Here is a 22,630-nt window from a genome sequence, read left to right on the forward strand (position 1 = left end):
TCCACTACAAGTCCTTTTGTCTTGGAGTTATTGAGTTTTAGGCATTTTATTATTCAAAAAATGGGCACGATTAACACATTTGAAGATAATTCTAAAGATACTGATTATAAGCTATGTCTTTGACCATTCAAATGTGATAAACATCCTACGAATAATGATTGCTTTATAATAATTATTGACTTACATTATATTATATTAATATTAATTATTGAAATACGCCATTTCTATTGGCATTTCCCAGTGGTTAAACTACAACATACGGCCGTAGCCATAAATTTACAAATGATAAATGAAGTAGGGAGTAAGATCATGGTAATGCGCGTGTTTGAACATATACCGTTTTTAAAAAATATTTTTTAAAAGTGAGAAAATATTCTAGTATACATTTTTAGGCATTTACTATAATATTATATAGTACATTGTATTCAGGTTTAATCTCTTTTATTCAAACCTTGATGACTTAAGTAACTGTAAATCTGGTAAATTGTCTATTGTAAAACTATGCCCTAATGGCTGATTCATCCAATTGAGAGTCGGCCAGACTTGAGAAGTTGTTTCCTTTCAACAGACGTAAATAATATGAAACCAAAAAATAATATGGCAGTTATATATTATAAAAGTATATATTTATTTTCCACAAACACATATATTATTATAGCATTAGAAATATTACAGACAGCCTTATTAACATTATATAATATAATTGCTACATACTAAATTCTCCTAAGCTCAATCGGGATACTTTTTATAACAAAGTTTCTAATCGTAGCGGCGGACAATTTGTTTGGATAGATTAAATAGACCTTAGAATTTTTGATTCCATTATTAAAGGACAACATTTATGTAGATAAAGTTCATTGCAATATCCATTTATAATCAGACCTCGCTATGCTATAATAGCTAGTGGAATCTTGAAATTAAAAGAATATTGAAATAAGCAAAAAATATAAATCCTTATTACGTTTAGAGAGAGTTTTAAATTTTGCATTGATTTCAGAAAAGACAACTATGAAACTTTGCGCTCATCTGAAGACTAAAACAGTTTGTGGATATTAACCATAGTGCCATACAAAATATGATTTCTGTTCATGCAAATATATTTTGACGACTGACCATATCCGTTTATATACTGATACACATACATGTTATGTTCATATACTTAGGGAAAATATATTTTTATGAACGTATATTGTAGGCTTAGAATGGCACAAGGCTTAAATCCACATCCGGTTTTAGTCCACGAATGGCCTCATGAGTCATTAATTTTGGACATCTCAATTATTTTATTGAATAAATTAAGTACGACTATCTTATATCAATCATAATATCAATAATATCAATCATATCAATCATCAATTATAAATAAAAAACCTCAAAAAGCATCTTCTGCTCAGGTCATATAAAATCTTCCATCACTATTCTATCGAATGTTTTAACATATCTACGTAAAACAGGACAAAAACATTTGATCCATTTTACCTAAATGCAATAGGTATCTATGGTTTGACTTTATGAAAACCATGACTTTGCCTTGTCTTTAGCTTTTGTCCACAACCCAGCCTCTTCAGTTGTGCTCGTGGTTTCTGGCTTCGGCGTTGTGGTAGCCGGTTTTGCTACGTGGGATTGGTAGTACTGCGGCTCATTGCCGACTGTGAAATGTCTACTGTGTCTTCCTCCAGTGTGCGAATGTGAAGGCATCTGTACTGTTGGCAGATTCTCTTGTTGCTGGTGCATAGATCCCTGTGAACTCTGTTGGTGTAAATCTTGATTGTTTTCGGCGTTCACTTGTCCATTTTGTTGTTGGACAACGTGAGCATGCTGGGGTTCTATGTGGTCTCCTTCCCAGTCGACCGTCTGTTCTACCTGTTGTCCCACATCGTATGACTGATGGGCGAAGTTGAGTTTTTGACTACTGGCTCCGATGGCGGGCTTTTGAATGTGACTTGAACCGGTATTTGCTTGATCCGCTTGGTGACCTTCCATCGTATAATGCCCTGATTGAGTAATATCACTCATTTTTCCTGAATTATATTTATGTGTTTCCAAAAAGCTCGTATGTTCTTTATTATTTTCATTTGTATTTAATCCTGCCGGCCTGTGGTACCCATGATGATGAGTGATAGTCAGTGGCTTTCCGTGTTCTAAAGTAGTGCCAGGTTTTGCTCTTAATTCGGATAGATTTGTTCCGATGACTTTTTCGTTAGCTTTACCGCCCTGATACTCCATGGTGAAATTTATGTTAAACGGAGTCAATTTTGGGTCGGAAACTTTATGCTCTGTAGTGACAGATTTTGGTTTGCCACTTAAATCAGTTGACGGGTATTTTGGTGAATTTTTATGAATCGTTTGGCTGGTCACGGTATGGCTGGTCTCTTTCATGGCTGTCGACAATTCTTTTTCCAAAAGAGCGAATAAGTCATCAAGGTGACTCTCAATTTCCTTATTTTCCGAATCATCTGTCTTCGAAGAGGTATTTGGTTTGGTTACAGTATTCGTTTTTGGTTTATTGGTACCTGCGCTGTGGACAGATTCTAATCCAACTTTACCCTGTTGGTTACTAATTTGCAATTTTGGACCCGATCCCACTTTTGGTTGACCATCATTTTTGTTACCGCTTTGTCCAAATCCTGTAGGTTCTTGTCCGAAGCTGTAAGTTTTTTGACCGAGGTCTTGGGTTTCCTGTCCAGTCATATGTAAACCTCCCATTGAGTGATGAGCATTTCCCGATAACCCATAAGCGCTGCCAAAGTTTTGTGTTTCTTGCCCTACATCGACTGATTTTTGTCCTGTCAAATGTAAGTTTCCTCCAACTTGATGTGAGTAAGATCCCTCGTGGCCATATGTAGAGGCAAAACTCTGTGTCTCTTGACCTAAATCTTCGGATTCTTGGCCTACGTGTAATTTCCCACTTGAACCCAAATACAATCCACCACTCGAAAATCCTTGGGTTTGTTGGCCTAAATCTTCAGTTTCCTGTCCGGTCATTTCAAATTGTCCTTGGGAACCAGAGGTTAATTTTCCATAATTTGCAAAGTTTTGAGTTTCTTGACCCATATCTTCAGTTTCTTGTCCTGTCATATATAAATTTCCAGACAGTTTGGGCTTGGCTTGTGTATTTCCATAGGTAGTAGAAAAGCTTTGAGTTTCTTGTCCAACATCTTCTGTTTCTTGTCCTGTCATATGCAGATTTCCAGATGGTTTAGGCTTGCCTTGTGTACTTCCATAGGTAGTAAAAAAGCTTTGAGTTTCTTGTCCAACATCTTCTGTTTCTTGGCCTGTCATATGCAGATTTCCAGACGGTTTAGGCTTGCCTTGTGTACTTCCATAGGTAGTAAAAAAGCTTTGAGTTTCTTGTCCAACATCTTCTGTTTCTTGTCCTGTCATATGCAGATTTCCAGATGGTTTAGGCTTGCCTTGTGTACTTCCATAGGTAGTAAAAAAGCTTTGAGTTTCTTGTCCAACATCTTCTGTTTCTTGTCCTGTCATATGCAGATTTCCAGATGGTTTAGGCTTGCCTTGTGTACTTCCATAAGTAGTAGAAAAGCTTTGGGTTTCCTGTCCTGTCATGTACAAACCACCAGTGGATGGTATCGGCTTACCTTGTGTATTTCCATAGGTAGTGGAAAAGGATTGCGTTTCTTGTCCAATATCTTCTGTTACTTGTCCTGTCATATGCAGATTTCCAGATGGTTTAGGCTTGCCTTGTGTACTTCCATAGGTAGTAAAAAAGCTTTGAGTTTCTTGTCCTGTCATATGCAGATTTCCAGACGGTTTAGGCTTGCCTTGTGTACTTCCATAGGTACTTAAAAAGCTTTGAGTTTCTTGTCCAACATCTTCTATTTCTTGTCCTGTCATATGCAAACTGCCAGTTAAAGGTTTAGGCTTAGCTTGTGTATTTCCATAGATAGTGGAAAAGGTTTGCGTTTCTTGTCCACCATCTTCTGTTGCTTGTCCTGTCATATGCAGATTTCCAGACGGTTTAGGCTTGCCTTGTGTATTTCCATAGGTAGTAGACAAGCTTTGGGTTTCCTGTCCTGTCATGTACAAACCGCCAGTGGATGGTTTCGGCTTACCTTGTGTATTTCCATAGGTCGTGGAAAAGGATTGCGTTTCTTGTCCAACATCTTCTGTTTCTTGTCCTGTCATATACAGATTTCCAGATGGTTTAGGTTTGCCTTGTGTATTTCCATATGTAGTAAAAAAGCTTTGAGTTTCTTGCCCAACGTCTTCTGTTTCTTGTCCTGTCATATGCAAACTGCCAGTTAACAGTTTAGGATTGGCTTGTGTATTTCCATAGGTAGTAAAAAAGCTTTGAGTTTCTTGCCCAACGTTTTCTGGTTCTTGTCCTGTCATATGCAAACTGCCAGTTAACGGCTTAGGCTTCGCTTGTGTATTTCCATATGTAGTAAAAAAGCTTTGAGTTTCTTGCCCAACGTCTTCTGTTTCTTGTCCTGTCATATGCAAACTGCCGGTTAACGGCTTAGGCTTGGCTTGTGTATTTCCATAGGTAGTGGAAAAGGTCTGCGTTTCTTGTCCAACATCTTCTGTTTCTTGTCCTGTCATATACAGATTTCCAGATGGTTTAGGTTTGCCTTGTGTATTTCCATATGTAGTAAAAAAGCTTTGAGTTTCTTGCCCAACGTCTTCTGTTTCTTGTCCTGTCATATGCAAACTGCCAGTTAACAGTTTAGGATTGGCTTGTGTATTTCCATAGGTAGTAAAAAAGCTTTGAGTTTCTTGCCCAACGTTTTCTGGTTCTTGTCCTGTCATATGCAAACTGCCAGTTAACGGCTTAGGCTTCGCTTGTGTATTTTCATATGTAGTAAAAAAGCTTTGAGTTTCTTGCCCAACGTCTTCTGTTTCTTGTCCTGTCATATGCAAACTGCCGGTTAACGGCTTAGGCTTGGCTTGTGTATTTCCATAGGTAGTGGAAAATGTCTGCGTTTCTTGTCCAACATCTTCTCTTTCTTGTCCTGTCATATGCAAACTGCCAGTTAACGGTTTAGGCTTGGTTTGTGTATTTCCATATGTAGTAAAAAAGCTTTGAGTTTCTTGCCCAACGTCTTCTGTTTCTTGTCCTGTCATATGCAAACTGCCAGTTAACGGTTTAGGCTTGGCTTGTGTATTTTCATAGGTAGTAAAAAAGCTTTGAGTTTCTTGCCCAAAGTTTTCTGGTTCTTGTCCTGTCATATGCAAACTGCCGGTTAACGGCTTCGGCTTGGCTTGTGTATTTCCATAGGTAGTGGAAAAGGTCTGCGTTTCTTGTCCAACATCTTCTGTTTCTTGTCCTGTCATATGCAGATTTCCAGATGGTTTAGGCTTGCCTTGTGTATTTCCGTAGGTAGTAAAAAAGCTTTGAGTTTCTTGCCCAACCTCTTCTGGTTCTTGTTCTGTCATGTGCAAACTGCCAGTAGGTGGTTTAGGCTTAGCTTGCGAATTTTCAAAAGTAGTAGTAAAATGTTGCGTTTCCTGACCAATGTCTTCATTTTTTTGAAGGTTCATTGTCGGTTTATTGTTACCAAATGTATATTGACTACTTGACCACGAGTAAGAGTTAGTCCCTGTGAGTCCGAAATCTTCGGTTTTTTGTCCTGTCATGTGCAGATTTCCAGTAGAGACCTGAGGCTTAGCTTGTAAATTTCCAGAAATTGTAAATCCTTGCGTTTCCTGTCCTAAATCTTCCCTTTTATTATTCGGTTGGCCAAGCAGTTTTCCACTCGAGTATTTATTACTTGTGGTGTAATGTGGACTACTTATCGAAAATCCTTGAGTTTTCTGACCCATATCTTCAGTCTCGTCATCTGTCTTCTCTCCTACATATTTATTTTTTGGAGTTACATGTTCACTCTTTCCGCTGGTGGAAAAATGAGAAGTAGCGTGAGACAGTTCGCTAGAATCACTTTCTAATTTTTCAACTTTATCGTTGAAGTTTTTATTGGTGCTCAACACTTTTCCGGTGGTTGAAAAACTTTGGGTCCGATGACCGGATTCTTGCGTTTCCTCCGAACCGCCAAGTGCGTCAACCTCTGAGCCGATACCTTTTCCTTTGTTGACATTTCCGCCCGAGGTTAGACCCTTGGAGCCTGAATATGTGTACGTGGTTCTTGAATAACTGTGCGTTCTAACCGGATTCTCCTGCTCTGGTTTATCCAGATTTATACCTGATTTCCCAGTTGAAACGGTCATGGATTCTTGTCCCATGTTTTCAGTAGGATCGTCTACGGAATCGCCAGATTGGTGCTTGAAGAATTCATTGTTTTTTCCACTGCTGAATGATCCTCCGCCGTAATTCCCACTGCTTTGGGTGTAATATGTGGTTTTGTGGGATGCCCCTCCTGACAATTGTGCCCCTCCCATTTTCTCCAGCATTTCTTTTGCCATAGCATCAGTATCTATACCGGTGAAGCCAGGACTCAACTTGACTAGCAGAAGACCTTTTCCACCACTCGGTTGAAATGCCTGTTGTCCGCTTGAGTAACTGGTCGAGTAAGAATTAGATGTAGCAGGAATTTCAGAATGGTGGCCATAACCGTGGCCAGAATGGTGACCATAACCGTGGCCAGAATGGTGGCCGTAACTGTGACCAGATGGCTGGTCTCTGTGTGATGTGTATTCCGGTTGATATCCACTGTGGTGAGTGTGATACGACGTGTATGTGGGTTGCCCACCGAACTGATGCGATTGGTGATGATTACGGTAATGATCATGGTGGTTGTGGAAATTAAGGGGATCTACTGCCGTCGGAAAATGTCTCTTGTACCTGTGCCTTCCTTCCCCGGTGGCTCCGGTGTCGGTGTCTCCTCCATAGCTCCTCTGCGCACCGTATGAGTAAGTGGCGCTGTAGCCTTTTGCGGCACCCCCCGTGGTGCAAGTGGTGCACACCTGTCCCATTTGCCCTCGAAGCTTGTCTTGCATGGCCGCCATACTTGCGGAGAGATCGTCTGAGTGGGACATGCCTCCAGTGGTATGAGAGCTGGAAGATCCCGTGGGAAACTGAGAATTCTGTTCTCTATTTACCACACCGGATAAATCATGGGCTTGAGCGTTAACATTAGATCCATAACTGTCCGTTATCGTGGCTGGTTGAATTACGTATGGGTCGCCATGCTTCTCCCAAGATTTCTTATAAGAAAATGATGACTGGTAGCTCTTTGGCTGATTGGGAGCGATAAATCGATTGCCACTCGAACCAGCCGTCTGAGAAGTCTGGGCACCGTAGCCTTGCTGGGAAGCGGTCGCGTCATACGCTCCCGCAGTCCGATGTGATTCTTCATTACCATAGAGATCTCGGTCACCATATCTGTAGCCTTTGTCTCTGTCGGTTTGTGATGCGCTGTAAACCTGTCCGCCATTGTTGTAACTCTCTCCTGCGGTGCGGTGGCTACTTTCATAGTTGTAATTATGTCCGCCGCTCGTCTGACCGTCATATACTTGTCGCGATCCGGCCAAACCGTATTGAGAGCCGCTCTCTCCTTTAGCATCTCTGTAAGTGTTACTTGTGCCATATCGCTGCCCCGTGCTGGCGACACGGCTTCCGCTGTTATAGGTGGTTGAGCCACCGTGATCTTCTCCCGCAACTTCCACCCCCACGGTCAGTAGCCTGTCTCTATTTTGGGCTATGGCTCCGAAATCCGTCGTCTGTCCCAGCGATGGAATGACCCCGGTAACTCTTTGATTGCCGGCAGTTGTAGGTGTCCCTCCATGGGCCTCCCAATTTTTTTGATAGGAGTATGAAGACTCATAGTTCTTAGCTCCACCAACACCGCCCGTGTTACCAGTTGCTCCCATGTTACCCGCTGCGCCTGTGTTGCCGATGGCGCCTGGCCTACCCGCTGTTCCTGCAGTTCCCGGGTTCAGGAGCACGGTTTGCCCTTGTTGATATGCGGTTGAATCTGCCGAAGTGGACAATCTGTCGTATCCGCTTTTTGTGTAACTGTTCTGGCTTCCATAATCAGTTTGCACATTATGTACAGGGACCGTCTGCACTGGGATTCTGATGGGAATATTTTGGCCGGGTCTCACAGAAATTCTTACAGTGCTGCCAGGCCTGACGACAACCGGTCGCACTGTCACCTCGCCATCGGGACTGTATGACACGGTCTGTCTGCTGCGTTGCGTCTGGCCATTCGAAGAGTACTGGGAACCAGATATAGAGGAATCTCTGCCGGCCTCCCTCACACCGGTGACTGGTGTCATAACGTAGACCTGCTGTCCTCCGGCCCTCCTGTCGGTGGTGGTCTGCGACCCTGTCTCGCCATGCGCGGACCATGACGATCCCTGTCTGGTAGTATCTGCACCATGGGAGCTCATCGCCGGAACGCTTGATATCCCACTCGTGTGGGACCTATCCGCATTATAATCAGATCCGCCGCTAGTATACCGAGTTCCTTGCATTGAGCTATGTCCAGAATTGGCATGTTGATATTGAGAACCAGCACCTCCATAATATTGTCCATCGGTGGCTCTGGATCCTGAACCGTAGGTGGAACCCCGCGTCGCGTCATATTGACTGGACCACGAACCTCCCGATGCCAAATCTTGCGCATTGGTTGTGGTCACCTTTTTGGCACCGTATGTATTTCCGCTGGTGGAGGCCGAACCGTAGACAGATCCAGCGACGGGAGCGCCTCGGCCGATGCTATCGACACCCAGCTGGTCACTGACGGTGTGGATCAGCTGATTCATTTGTCCTTTCGCAGTGTTGTCCATGTTGTGCGATACCTCGAAGTTACCGCCCATGTTTCCCGTTTGCGATCCATAATAGCCTTTCTTCTCGCCATCATCGGACGATGTTCTAGAGTATTGGAAGTCCTGCGTCTCCTTGTACATGTCTGCGGAGGCCAGCGCCAGGCACATGGCCGTCACTATCAGGATTCTCATTGTTGTGCTGTTGCCGCAATTCGGTTATCTGAAAAGAAAACGTAGATATTGTCAAATCAGGTCAAATCGTCTGTAACATACTCAATGTTAATGAATAGTGGGAAAAGAAATAGAGCAAATTTCAGATTTGTTTGCAGAGTATCAAGTACCTATTTACTGAGATAAAAAAATCCTCTAAAAATATTAAAATTCTTGAGAAAAGAATTCCGAAAGAAAGAAAAAAAAGCCGTCGATAGCCGCCTTGTGTATAGAATAGTTACGCAGTAAGTATTTAGAGTTTGTTTTTTTAAGATTTTTTTTCCTCTGCCCCCCTCTTCTTTTTTCGACCATGTCCGATCCTAATAAGATCATAGGGCCTCCACAGGGTGGAGGTTTTGTATTAACAGATTTTGTTTTTTCGAGAATTGGATGTTAACCACTTGCTCAACCTATTAGGTCCATACTCTGACTCATACACAAATTGAAAAATAATATATGTACTTGCCAGACCCAGGATTCGAATCTGGGACCCACAACGCTTAAGCCGCGCGGGCAGAGCGCAAATTTCCGCAAGAATGTTACATTGATCAAAAATGATATTTTCAAACTCAATTTCAGCAAAGGAGATACTTGAATCGCGATGTTTGTTTTTCTACAAGCAAAAGGTTTCACTGTTTAATATTGTATTCATACGTTTGACCAGAATACAGGTGAAGGTGAGAGGTATCGTATCGGTGATGCTTGATTTTAATGAGTTTTTATTGATTATTCATAATTGAAAATTTTTGTTCACATGTAGGTTGATCCAAAATACATTCAAATTTTATTTTTAAAAAGTCGTTAAAAGTGTAGAATAAAGTAACCTTTTTCAGAAATACGATTAAAGCTCGCGGTTCCCATAAAAATACTTGGTGGGCCGCAAGCCGTAGTTTGCCTAGGCCAAATGCACAATTAGAACCTATAAAGTCTCGACACTCTGGATAAGGGAACTAAGAACAGAATCATTATTTTGTTTTTGTCATAAACTAATATGCAACGCTAAAAATATACAAACACCAAGGAAAACTCCTAAGCGAAGCTGGGTACAAACACTAGTATTTTTTTTATAAAATGGGTTATCACAAATTACTGTTTTATTTATTGACAGCTATATAGTAATAATGATAAATAATTGTAATTTATACAGAATTTCATTTAATTAAAAATGAACTCTGATTCTAGTAAAACCAACAAAACATGTTGCTCTATAATAAATTCAATTAATATCATGTTTTGCAAGGTCAGAGGTCCTTTTGTTTATCTCCAACAATTTATTAACTTCCAAGAAATTAAATGCTTTCCTTGTTATCAAAATAATGTATTTTTTTTTTTTAAAGAACTAAACTTGATAAATACGTACAATACTCATGACACCGTGGCGAAGTGGTAAAACAAATAACACACATCCGTATTTACTATGAAAAAGTAGATGTCATACTAATACCCCGTTTACACATTTGCATGGATTTACTGCTGACAGTACGTATTATTGCGGCCATGGCCCCCGCAAGGGTGTGGCTGACAGGGATCTAGCCTGGGGGCCCGGCGTGGCAGGTCTACCAGTTAAGTGAAATGAAGACATGCCACAAATTTATACTAATAGTAAAAAAAAGTCGCCTGCACTATTTGACGAGTGAAATTATATTTTTAAGTTGTCGTATGATACTTGGCTATCACAAAAAGGGGTTGCGATCAGTGCTTCATAATATGATGCCGAGTGTCGACAATTCAAGTGGATTTATTTAAAAATACCAAAAATCGCCAAAAAATACACGGAATACCCTTTACTTTACACGGAACCCACGGAATACTTAACATTACATTGCCCTTAACCTTAGTGATGGGGGGGGGGGGCGCCAAACATCGTGGCCTGGGGGGCCATGATTGTGGCCATAACAAGAAAATGCATGTGTAAAAAAAAATTATCATGCAAGTTGCAGGATTACATGCATGAAGTCTCTGAATTTTCACACAATAATTGGTACTAGTACTGGCAGTACGCACTACACCACACAGAACACTTTGAGGTTTATCGATTATCTACGACCCTGTCTGAACCTTTCAAATAGCACTATACAATGACGACTATGGCTTACGCTGAAGAGTGAGATTGAGAAGACAATCAGCACTTTTACGTGTAAACACTTATTATTGCGATAGTTTAAAATACACAATAAAATACAAGTAAATCCATGAACGTGTACAGGCGCTATAATGGCATCAAATTATTGGGACTTTCAAATTATTTTATTTTTGATTTAACTAATTTATTTTTAATCTTCAATGTCTTGTAATCTTCTTTCTTCTTCTACTAATCTTTCTCTTTCTAATCTTCTTTCTTCTTCTACTAATCTTTCTCTTTCTAATCTTCTTTCTTCTTCTACTAATCTTTCTCTTTCTAATCTTCAAAATCTTAAAAGAGCCACCGTTCATCGCATCTAATAAATAAAATTCTTATTTCGGTTCGCTATTTATCTTTTGTTATCAAGTAATTTTTACCACGTTTTTCTTAGCTTGTATTCTTGTTTGTCCGGTGGTTGTTTATCTCTAGGCTAGGCTAGGCTACCCCTTTAGTCCTATGGTAAATCCGACTCTTGAGTAGTTCACATATTAAGCCGTATCAACGTGTCTACGTCGGGTCAGAAATTTTGGCTGCACTTTATTACGTGCATATAATGATTGGTTTCATTAAAAGACGTAATAAATAAATGAATTTGCCGTATTATCCGTGATAACATTATCATAACGTAACCTATGTGACGCTTGTCTTCATGATTGATTATTATAAATAATGACATAATGACATTAAAAATAAATTTAATAAAAAGTTTTGTTGATTGTAAAATAATATTCCCTATTAATTAAAAAAACATCACTTAATTTTATTTTAAATTCAATAAGCGATGTTAGTAATTGGGCTTCGAAGAGTTTTGGCATTTTGGAGTTTTTTGTCATTATTATTTAATACAGAACGTACGTATGTAAGATTATAAAAGAATTTATTATTCAGAAATACATAAAATTTTGCTTGCACCTAACGTAAAACTAAATAACTCAGCTAAAACGTAGTTATAAGAAATAATAAATTTGGATCAAGGCCCACTATAGTCAGGCCGTAATATGAGATTGTAAACGTCGATGGAAATGCTAGTTATTGCTCATACTTCTAATGTAATATAAGGTCTATTCAATTCTAAACTATCCTAAACACCAATTTATCGAAATACGTTTTTTTTTACATCAAACTATTTGTTGAAAATGATGATTGTTGCATATTAAAATAAATCGTAACAATTTGAACGAAATATGCAATCGGTAATCTTCATTTATTGCAAATAGCCTCCGGCATTGCAGTCAAAGATACTCAATAATTAGCACCATCATCGTAATTTGCAATTCAGTACTACGGCCTGAACATAGTTAGCCTTGAATTCACATGAATGATAGATGGATCGATAGCTTTGAGGCGAGAGAGCACTCACCCGGAAAATGAAAAACGTGAGTTCAAAGTCCATTCGGACCAACTTTTTTTCCAATATGTATATTTCTGAGGTTTTTCAAAAATATGTTTTTCTATATAATTACTAGAGGATGTTAGTATTAAAATAATTTGTAGTGAAAGAAAAATGTTTTGTAAGTTGGAGCATTGAAACAGGGTGACTATAAATTGTTGTATATATTGTCATTTATAGCTACCATCTTTTCAGCTATTTTGACATTTTGGTAATATACATGGCTAGTATGCCATTTTTGCGACGGAATATTAAATAAAGATGGTTTGGCGTATTTGACTGCCCATCTATATGCAATAATTGTCACGGCCTTTTCTGCCATGGGCAATTATAGTTATTTTTGCATGTGAATGTTTTGGTTTTGGTACGAGTCGACCATGATTTTTGTTCGAAATCATCGATACATTTAGTAATATAACGATACCATCCATTCACATATTCAGTTTTCAACTTTATTTTGGTAATATTTAACAACTTGATTGAGTGAATCTAAAATTGTGTTGAATTACTCACGATTTTTGATAGACTGCAATGCTAAATGACTTAAAATAATGTTAATTAAATAGTATAGTATTTCTTAGCTTCACATTCATTGGGTTTATTATTTTTATGATTCAAATATATTAATAACATATTCATACAAATAAACTGTATTCCTTCATTCTATTCGGAGCAGCGTTTGGTTACAAGGTTCGGTTCATGTTATGTAGTCAGTCTCTTAGATAAATCCATAATTGATAAGTCTTTTAAAAAGATTACGGTTTATTGAAAACGTCACTACATCTATTAATGTATAATGCAAACAGTGAAAAATGGACAATCATTGACCGCATGGCGACTGAGTGTAAGCGACAACATGTAAATATCCACAGAAACAAAACCGCAGTCACCAATCCACAATCACATTGTAATGTTAAGAAGAAAATAGTTATCGATATTAGCCACTGATAAAGCCTCCATCCATGCCAGCGCGCTTTCCAGGATCACCCGTCTCACTAATCGATATTTTGTTAGGGCGAAAAATCTATAGAAATAAGGGCAAAATGAAAATCGGCAATGTTTGAAAACCACTGAATTAGGTAAATAATTACAAACTTTTTTTTTTTAAAAATCAGTTAAAATTTTTAATCTTGATATCAATAATTAATTGTTTCAAATGACGGGTTTGTTGCGGGATGTTTATTGTTGTCAAGAATATGATACAGTAAGGCTAACCTTGGCCTAAATAATATATTAACGTCTTTGCATGTTTTTCGTTTAGACATAGCTTATCTCGTGATAAGGTTACATTCAGTCTGACATTGGTACCAATAACCTATTGACTGACCTATTTCTCAATAAGGTCGCTGAGATTTGACCTATCCTAATGATCTACAGGGCGGAAATAGCGTAGGAATGTGTTGATGTATCCGCCACGATGAAACTACCATCATCACAAAATAGTAATAAAATATGATTTCAACCAAAGGTGTTGAAGAAAATCTTCCTCTGTTCAGAGGTTCTCAACCTTTTATATGCCTGGCACCCCTAGTAAATTTTTGATCAACAATCGCACCCCCTACAAAAATAATAACAATTAATGTTAAGGCCTTTTCTTCCCACCCCACTCTCAGAATTTGAGATTGGTTTATTGATTTCTCGAAACTATATCTGAATTTAAGAAATCAAATTATAACCGAGAGCTTTGTTTTGATCAGAGCCTTTAAGCGAGGGTGCATGCACCTTAGGCTTCAAACCCCTGTTCTATAAAGATGGTATACTCATTTTCATACAATCGAAAAAGGGAAGAATAAACTTATCGTTGCACAGAAAAATGGAAAAATGGCAACGGGAGAATTTGTGCAAAATTTTCAAACGCCATTCATTATATTAAAACAAGTTATTTTGAGTTGCTTGAGGTATATTATATATGTATGACAGTTTTCAATAAAGGGAAATTGCCCAGATGCCATACATGTTAAAGATAAGACAAAACCTTTAACATAATTACATTAACTTATTAATTATTCAGAAAAATCAAAATTGCCCTAGAAAACAACCCTACTATCTGGCGCTGCACATACAAATTTCATTATTTCTTAACATAGGCGATGCAGTTGAAAAATTATTTCCATCTACATTGCAATAAGAGTGCTTATTGTAAATTATTTACATTGTTATCATTGTTATCATATTCTGTTGATATGACTCCACGTGAATATTGACATATTATAATATAATATAAATTATATGTCATTGAAAAATGAATTCTAACAATGTACGTTAAAATAAGGGTGCATATTGCAAATTTGCATCCATGTCTTTGACAAATTTTGGTGGTGTATTTCACAGAGCACTCGTCTCTCACGGGTGCAGATTCGAACTCCACACTTCCCAAAAATTACATGTTGAGTTTTCAATTTATATTTGATCCAGATCAAGCGATTTGGCGAATGGCTGAGAACCATTCCCGTAAAACAAAGTTTGTTATTATAAACTCCAAACTCGCAAATTCTCCAGAGGGCCATAATTCTACATTAATTTTCTAACATGTTAATTGATCTATTTCTAATCAAGAGCACCATTCAATTGTGTTACCACTTATTTTTAGAACTCGATCCTGAGTCTAGACTATCTTCTTTTGATAACGCTGTGTCGAAACAACTATTTATGAACTATTTAACCATGAGAATTGTAATTTAGAATTGTACATAATTCACCAATTTTATTATTTCTTAATTTGCGGATTGCGGAAGAGGATCATATGGGTCTCCACAGAGAGGATGTTGTATTAACAGATTTTGTTTTTACAAGTAACAGACTCTGGGTCCAAACCCACATTGAAAAACAAGATGTGAAATAGCCAGCCGAGCGGCTAACGCATCGGCTTATAATGTTGCGGATCCCAGGTTCGAATCCAGGGTCTGGCAAATACACAATATATTGTTTTTCAATTTTTGTTTGGAGTCAGAGTATGAACCTAATGGGTTGAGAAAGTGGCAAATATCCATTTTTCGTAAACATAAAAATCAGTTAATACAAACCTCCACTCTGTCCAATTATGATCCTATTAATATCAGACATGGTCAATAGAAAAAAAAATAAAAAAGACACGGAGGTATTTCACCGATCTTTAAATTTATTCGAATAATTAAAACATTCTATCAAAAAATTAGAAGACATAGATTAGATTTTAGGGTCGGGTTGAAAACTATTTATAACTCCTATGGTGTAATGTGTATATAAATTTTACTTACATGAAAAAAAATCTATAATAATAAGGAGATGCGAACAACAATATTGTAGTCCTAAAAAACACACTCGGCCTGTTGGGCCAAACGGAAAGCACTGACTGATGCTAGATCGGCTACCCAGGGTGACTTTAAATTTAAAACAAATAAAAATGGCCGCCTGATAACCTCCGACCCTTCGTAATTGACCACAATATCATTCAGAGAAATTGTGAATTACCTATTTTTTATAATTATTATTTTTTATTGATAACAATATGAATTCCTGCGATATTCAAGAATATTTTATTAATTGTTTACGCTTTAATTCCGCTTATAAATGAAACCGTTTTAAGAAGTGTGAGAGAATCTTTAATTTTAATCAATTAATTTTTTATTTATATAATTTGAAACATCTTAGGAACATTAATATTAGCACCAGGCGTAACACAAACCATTATTGAAACACAACATAGTTAACCATATTTTCTACTAAATTAACTAAAAATAATTACAATCTCTAGTTTTAGTCAATTTTTTTTTTTATTTATATAATTTGGAACATCTTAGAAACATTAATATTAGCACCAGGCGTAACACAAACCATTATTGAAACACAACATAGTTAACCATATTTTCTACTAAATTAACTAAAAATAATTACCACTAACTTTATATTCAACACAAAAACAATAAACTCCAGCAATACGTGTTTGCAGTTTTTGGATGAATGGAGTAATTTAAACCAATATTTACCGGCGACGTGTACAAAAAATATTTAATTCAGACGTAGAAATTCTATCTTACTCTAACGCATATTGCGGATATTATAAGCATGCCGAATGCTTTCTCACTCGCACTTATGGTACAATTTTGTTAAGGCCTTGGCGGCTCTTTTTCTTTTTTTAATAATTCGAGTTTACAGCCAATTAAATCAGGAAAACAATATGCCTGCGTAATTCCTGCACACTAAATAATAAAATCGCATCTACGCATCTTCTATGTTAAGTAGTTCCACTATAATGGGACAACCCTAGCGTGGCATTAAAAAATCATCTTGTGCTATTTTTATAATCATGTTGTGATTTATAATACAAAGAAGCAGAGTTATCATTAATAAAAATAATTGATTTAAAGAAAGAGCGTATCTTTATTTCTTAACCTTGTATCACTGGTCTTGATATTTTCATGTCAGACATATCAATTAAAATATAATAGTAATGTAGATTAAAGGGTAACCACACAGTATAATATAGCTGAATGGCTATAATTATTATGTTTATATAAAAGTCATACATAATATGGCATCTAATAATAAATTAACTCTTACCTTCTGATTGCACTTTTTGCACTGTGGACTGTAATTTGAAGATGCATGTGGAGGGGTGGTTTAAACAGTATGCCATACACTGACCTTTTATGTTGAGAGGACTGGTGCGTGCTGGAGCTAGTTCGATGTTCACTCACTCGCGCACTGGTAAACGGATGGTTCGGAATGTCACTCTCATGGTTTCACTTGGGTTTTGGCATAAATGATGATGACAAGGTTCAGGATGGATGATAGACGCGACGTTCGCTCAAACCGTATCAAATTTAGCGCAACGAAGGTCGAACAGATGCGTTTTGGATGAATCACTCTGTAGTTAACGACGGCTTAGCTTTAACAAGCCTAGGCGCGTCCGCTGTCTTGTAGTAGCTGCCTGTAACGTAATCACGGTCGCCTGGTCTTGCGACAATATCTGTGGATTGAGGGGTCGGTTGGAAGAAAGGATGAAAGCGACCATAATTGGCCTGTAGGGACTCAATGTGAGTTACCACTGTGGGAGGATGACGATGAAGAAGTCGAAGATGGATGCAGAAGCGAGTTTTATTTAACGGTCGGTACAATAGTATGTTACAGTAGTTATGTTACAATACTTATGATACGGGTCCGAAGTCCACATCTCGGTACAGTGAGATGCTGTGCGGGATTATACGGAGAATAAGATTCTAACTGCCTGATTACTTATATTCGACTGACATCTCTGATGAATTGTTATCCATAATTTATACAATAAAAATAACATTCTTTTTATTGAAATAATCGAGTCAGCTATTATCTGGCGTTTGCGTCGATGGATAACTGACTAAGTGAAAATCGGATATCATTTATTATTGCGGTCAGCTCCTTACCGAGTTTGCTATAATTTGACACTACGAAAAATAGATATTTAATTTGTAATTCTATATCTCTACAGGCTAAACCACCTAATTACTATATTGCATGGATAGCCCAAGATTTGGGATCATTGGCAAGGGGGAACAACAATTGGTGGTTAGAAAATTAATAACTTAAGATTCGCAGATGCATACTACGCTAATTGCTTGTGATTAAAGAAAACTCATAGAGCTGCTACACCAGACAGTCACAAATATGGCATCGATATTAATAGAAATAAGACCAAATTAATGGATATAGATCGGGTTAACCTTCTACCAGCAGAAAGTATACTCCAAAATCTAGAAACAGTGGACGAGTTTGTATATCTGGGATCCACCATTAGTGGAAAAGAAAGACTTATGAAGGTGCACAAAGATTGCGAAAAATGGACGTCTTACTATTATATGGAAAGATCGAAGAATTTAAATTGCAGTGAAAAAGATGCTTATGCTAACATATTTTTGTACGGTGTCGAGTCATGAACCCCTAGGGCAAGGTAGAGCAGAAGGCAATTGAAATGTAATGTTGGTGCCGAATGTTTTGTATTTATTGGACAGAGCACAGGACAAACCAGTATATCATCAGAGACTCCAGATAAAGAAATGGCTTTTGACAATATCGTCGTTGTTTTGTAAAAAGGGCAAATCAACCATTTTGGCGAAATAGAGATTTTTATGAAAAAACAATATGTACATCACTAGCTTCGTTTTGTAAATACGGAGAATTTTTATCTCCACACGAAAGTACTCATAATAAATAATCATAAAGGTGAATATCCACGATAAAAGGCCTAATATCCACGATAAAAGGCCTAATATGTCACATATAAAAAGCGAATCTGACATATTAGGCCTTCTAAAATATTATATTATAATGCCTATTATTATATATATTATTTAGACAGCATTCTTTCTAAGCTTTATTATAAACTTGTTAGGCATTTATAATCATCTACAGGTAATTAATAAATAAATGTCAAAAGTTAAAAATAGCCTTTTGGTTAATTCGCCCTTTTTACAAACAAAACACCGACGATATGTATGAGGTGCGATCTGCAGTTTTTTGGACCTATTATTCAGTGACAAACAGATAATCTGGAGAGACTGGTGGACCTCCAGCGGAAGGAGTTTACTGAGAGCGACCTTCACTCTGTCCTGAGAAAATCAGAGGACTGAGAGGGGTGGAGAGTCTTGGTCGTTCAATAGATGACTGAATTTTAACATTGTCCGATTTTCATCCATGATAACGACAAACAAGAGTGACATTAGAATTTTTGTCGGATATCTATGAGTGTTTCTGTAAAACGTGACCACTTTAATATTAAGATTTAGTATGCAACAGATGTATCCTATCTATATATACAGTCGAACTTGGTTATTACGATCAGGAAATAGCGAGATCTCGGATGCAATGAGGAAACATTTGTTGATATTTTAGTTTATAATTTTATTCATACATTTATTCACTTTTATAACGAGCAACTTCTCGGGTATACCGAGCAAAACTGTTAATGTGTCAATCGTTTAAAAACTACATTTTCGACACTAAGCAATAAAATCCGACCGGGCAGTTAATTATACCGATGCCGCCGGGATCGGATTACGTTTATGACACTAGTTAAGTGACTAAGTACATAATTGGTGTTTTCGTCGACAACATTGAAAAAGTATCCATGCATGGTTGAAATTGCATGTAAAAAATCAAAGCTTTGTGAAGTCAGTAGGTACCTACTAGCGCCGGCGGCTCAGCATTTTATTACAATCAACAACTTCTTTTGTAGTTTATGAATGCCATGCTTGTTTCAGGGATTTTTACGATGGTTTTCAGATTTTTTATGTTCTATGCTTAAATAGAACATGGCGCGAAAAATGTTATATAACGATAATAATGAGCAGATTTAGTAGGTCCCATCTTCCTCGTAATAACTGAGTTCGACTGTATATATCGAGAACCACTATCTAACTGCACTCAAAACATCGAGGTAAGAATGACGAAAATCACACAGTGAGAGCCCAAAACCCAAAAACTATAAATAAATTTCGTTTCCCGCTTTCAAATCTGAAAAACAAAAACAAAATAAATTGTTTGAACAGGTAGCATCGAAACCGAACCATTATTATAATATAATTGGGGTTCCACTATTTTGTTAACAATATACCTACATGCAATAGTGATATTCTGGAACTGTTTTAGTGGATATTATTTGCATCAGTAGATAAACGACATGATTAAAAATTTCAAACAATATTTCACAGATGTCACTATAGTGTCGTATTCGTGATGATTTTAAATAAATTGTAATCGATTAATACAAAAAACCACACATCTCAAATAATAAATTTTAACTAACATAACTTCTCATACATACATATATGAATTTTGTATAGGTAGGTAATGGAGTTTTTACCTATTTTATTGTATTGATTTATTATATAAGCTAGAGTTAAGAGTGTTCGTTGTCAGTGTGTGTTTACCTTTGATGAGTATACACGGTGCCTGAGGATGCCGAAAGGCGAAACCTGGGTCGCAAAAAACGACTTAAATGGAATAGTACAAAGCTTGAATCCATTAGAATTTAAAATCAAATTTTATCAAGTACCTTCAGTTGATAGCATTAATAAAATAATGTTGATTTGCATTATTCTCACCAATAAACACATTTCAATCGTTTGCTATTCAGTCTTTAACACTGGTATTTTTTAAACTGTATGTAATTTCGAAATAATATTTTATTTTCTTGGTCACCCTTTAGATTTTAAATATGACTGTCTTGTTTATTTACTCTTTACTGAGTATTAGTAGAAAATAATGTTTTCTGAATGTAATCTTGCTAATTTCAGCAAGTATTTTGTTGATAATGCTACCTAGAAAATAATTACATTTCAGAATTTTGTTTATTTAAAGAAATTCACGTAAAATTTTTAAATGATAGGTATATTACATAGATACATTTATCACGTTATGGTGAAATTTGATAGTTTTGATAGAAATAGTCGGAGCGATGTTGAGCGAAAGAATGCAATGCAATAGACTTGATATACCTACGTACAAACGTCAATAACAACCTCAACAATAATCACAATTGACCAGTAACCTGTCAAATAGCACCATACAATAACAACATCGCGTTTCGCTCACGCTTGAAGAATGAGATTGGTGGGACAATCAGCACTTTTACGTGTAAACAGCTATTATCGCAATAGTTTAAAATACACACGATTGGTACTAGTAAATCCATGCATGTGTACAGGCGCTATAAAGAATGTATCATTCTCAAATCTTGTGAATTGTTCATTGAATAAAATAAATAGTTTATTACATTATTAAAATGTGTTATTAAGGAAATTAAAATCTCCTGCTTAAAGGTTAATGGCTTGATATTAAATGGTCACAACCCCCTATAATTGAATTGAAAATGGTTAAATATCAGCAATATAATGACATATTAATTTTATTTAAGGTCATTGGATATTCTAAATTTGAATGTTTCTTTGTACCCATAATAATCTTTATTTTGGCATTATGATTATTTTATATTGATTAATTCCACATAATTCTTCAAATGCCATTGTTTATTGTTAATCCTTTAATTACCATGATATTCATGGTAAAACTTGAAGAGTATAATGTCCTTTAAAAAATTTTAGATTATTTTATTTCCAACATGTTTCATTAACTACTGATTGAATAAAGCATTGAATAAAAAAAAACAGCTGATAAAAAATACTATTATTTCCATAAATTTAAAAACTTTACAAATACAGGCGGCCTTTGACTTTCGTACATAATTTTTTTAGTTCTTGAAAATGTGTTGGAATATTGAATGTTCGAAAGTAGGGATGTAAAAAAAACCTCAAAAAGTGTACTTTAAAATATTTATTTATCAATGGGTGTAATAAAGTTAACGAGGCGTATTAGCAATCAGGTGTTTTCTTTATAATCTTCACAAGAGATAGTTGAATACCACCCTTTTACGTATTTGAGAAGGTGGTGGGGAGCGAAGGAGAGGGGAGGACTGCATGGAAATGCACAGTTTTTGCATTATCAATAAAAATCAAAATTTTAAGAAATGTATGAAATATGCGAATTGTGCGAAATTAGAACTTTCGAAGGTCGAGGACCGCCTGTAAATATAAGGAAACTTGTATTATAAACAGTGCCGGCTCGTCCATATGCACTGCGGAACTGCAGCACCCCCAAGAAAATTAAGAAAAATGTAATATTATAATATACATAAATTTATGTATATTATATGAAAATATCAATATTATTTAAGCGTGTTAAGCTCGCCTGAGCACCGATACATCCAATAATTATCATACACCGAGATACAGATTTTATGCAGTACCATTTTCGATGGAATATGCTCGAATGGGCGAAGGAGGTGTGCGGGGAACAGGGCTCGCAGCTAGGAGCTTAGTCTGGTACTGCCACTCTGGCAGTATTTCGTGTTGCGTGCGGGTCAGCGGCTCTGAGCGCGACGCAAAAGCTGTTGAGAGCAACAACTAAAAGGTGAAAGACCTTTTTCAAAGGAAAAAAGACATTAATAGTAAAATATAATCCAAATAAACATTTATTTTTATTTTTAATCAACCGCAGCACCCTCAGATATAATATCCACGAGCCGCCACTGATTATAAAACATATTTTCGTTGATTTTAGACCCTATAAAATAAGAAAAACGTATATCCGCTCATGACTAATGGTGTGTTTTCACTCATGCGGTGATTGTATGAGATCATCACGTTTATTTTTACGTTTTGTCCGCTTTACTTTGCATTTTGCCTGAAATATCACATACGATCATCGCA

At 36.9% G+C, this 22,630-nt stretch overlaps 2 protein-coding genes across 2 annotated transcripts in view; one reads left to right on the plus strand and one right to left on the minus strand.

The window, feature by feature from the left end:
• The window catches only part of spel1 (DNA mismatch repair protein spel1), a 61,119-nt gene that overhangs the window by 10,815 nt on the left and 27,674 nt on the right, over window positions 1–22,630 (plus strand). The window lies entirely within an intron of this gene.
• Window positions 829–15,749, minus strand: LOC147075822 (uncharacterized). The gene is made up of 2 exons (XM_085942135.1): window positions 15,647–15,749; window positions 829–8,908 (listed from the first exon to the last, which is right to left on the minus strand). The coding sequence occupies exon 2, from the start codon at window positions 8,878–8,880 to the stop codon at window positions 1,510–1,512; it is 7,371 nt and encodes a 2,456-aa protein (XP_085798261.1). The 5' UTR covers window positions 8,881–8,908; window positions 15,647–15,749; the 3' UTR covers window positions 829–1,509.

The sequence above is a fragment of the Rhyacophila brunnea genome, unplaced genomic scaffold, assembly GCF_057557595.1.
Source record: "Rhyacophila brunnea isolate RB1 unplaced genomic scaffold, BYU_Rbru_1.0 scaffold_14, whole genome shotgun sequence".
Classification (NCBI taxonomy): domain Eukaryota; kingdom Metazoa; phylum Arthropoda; class Insecta; order Trichoptera; family Rhyacophilidae; genus Rhyacophila; species Rhyacophila brunnea.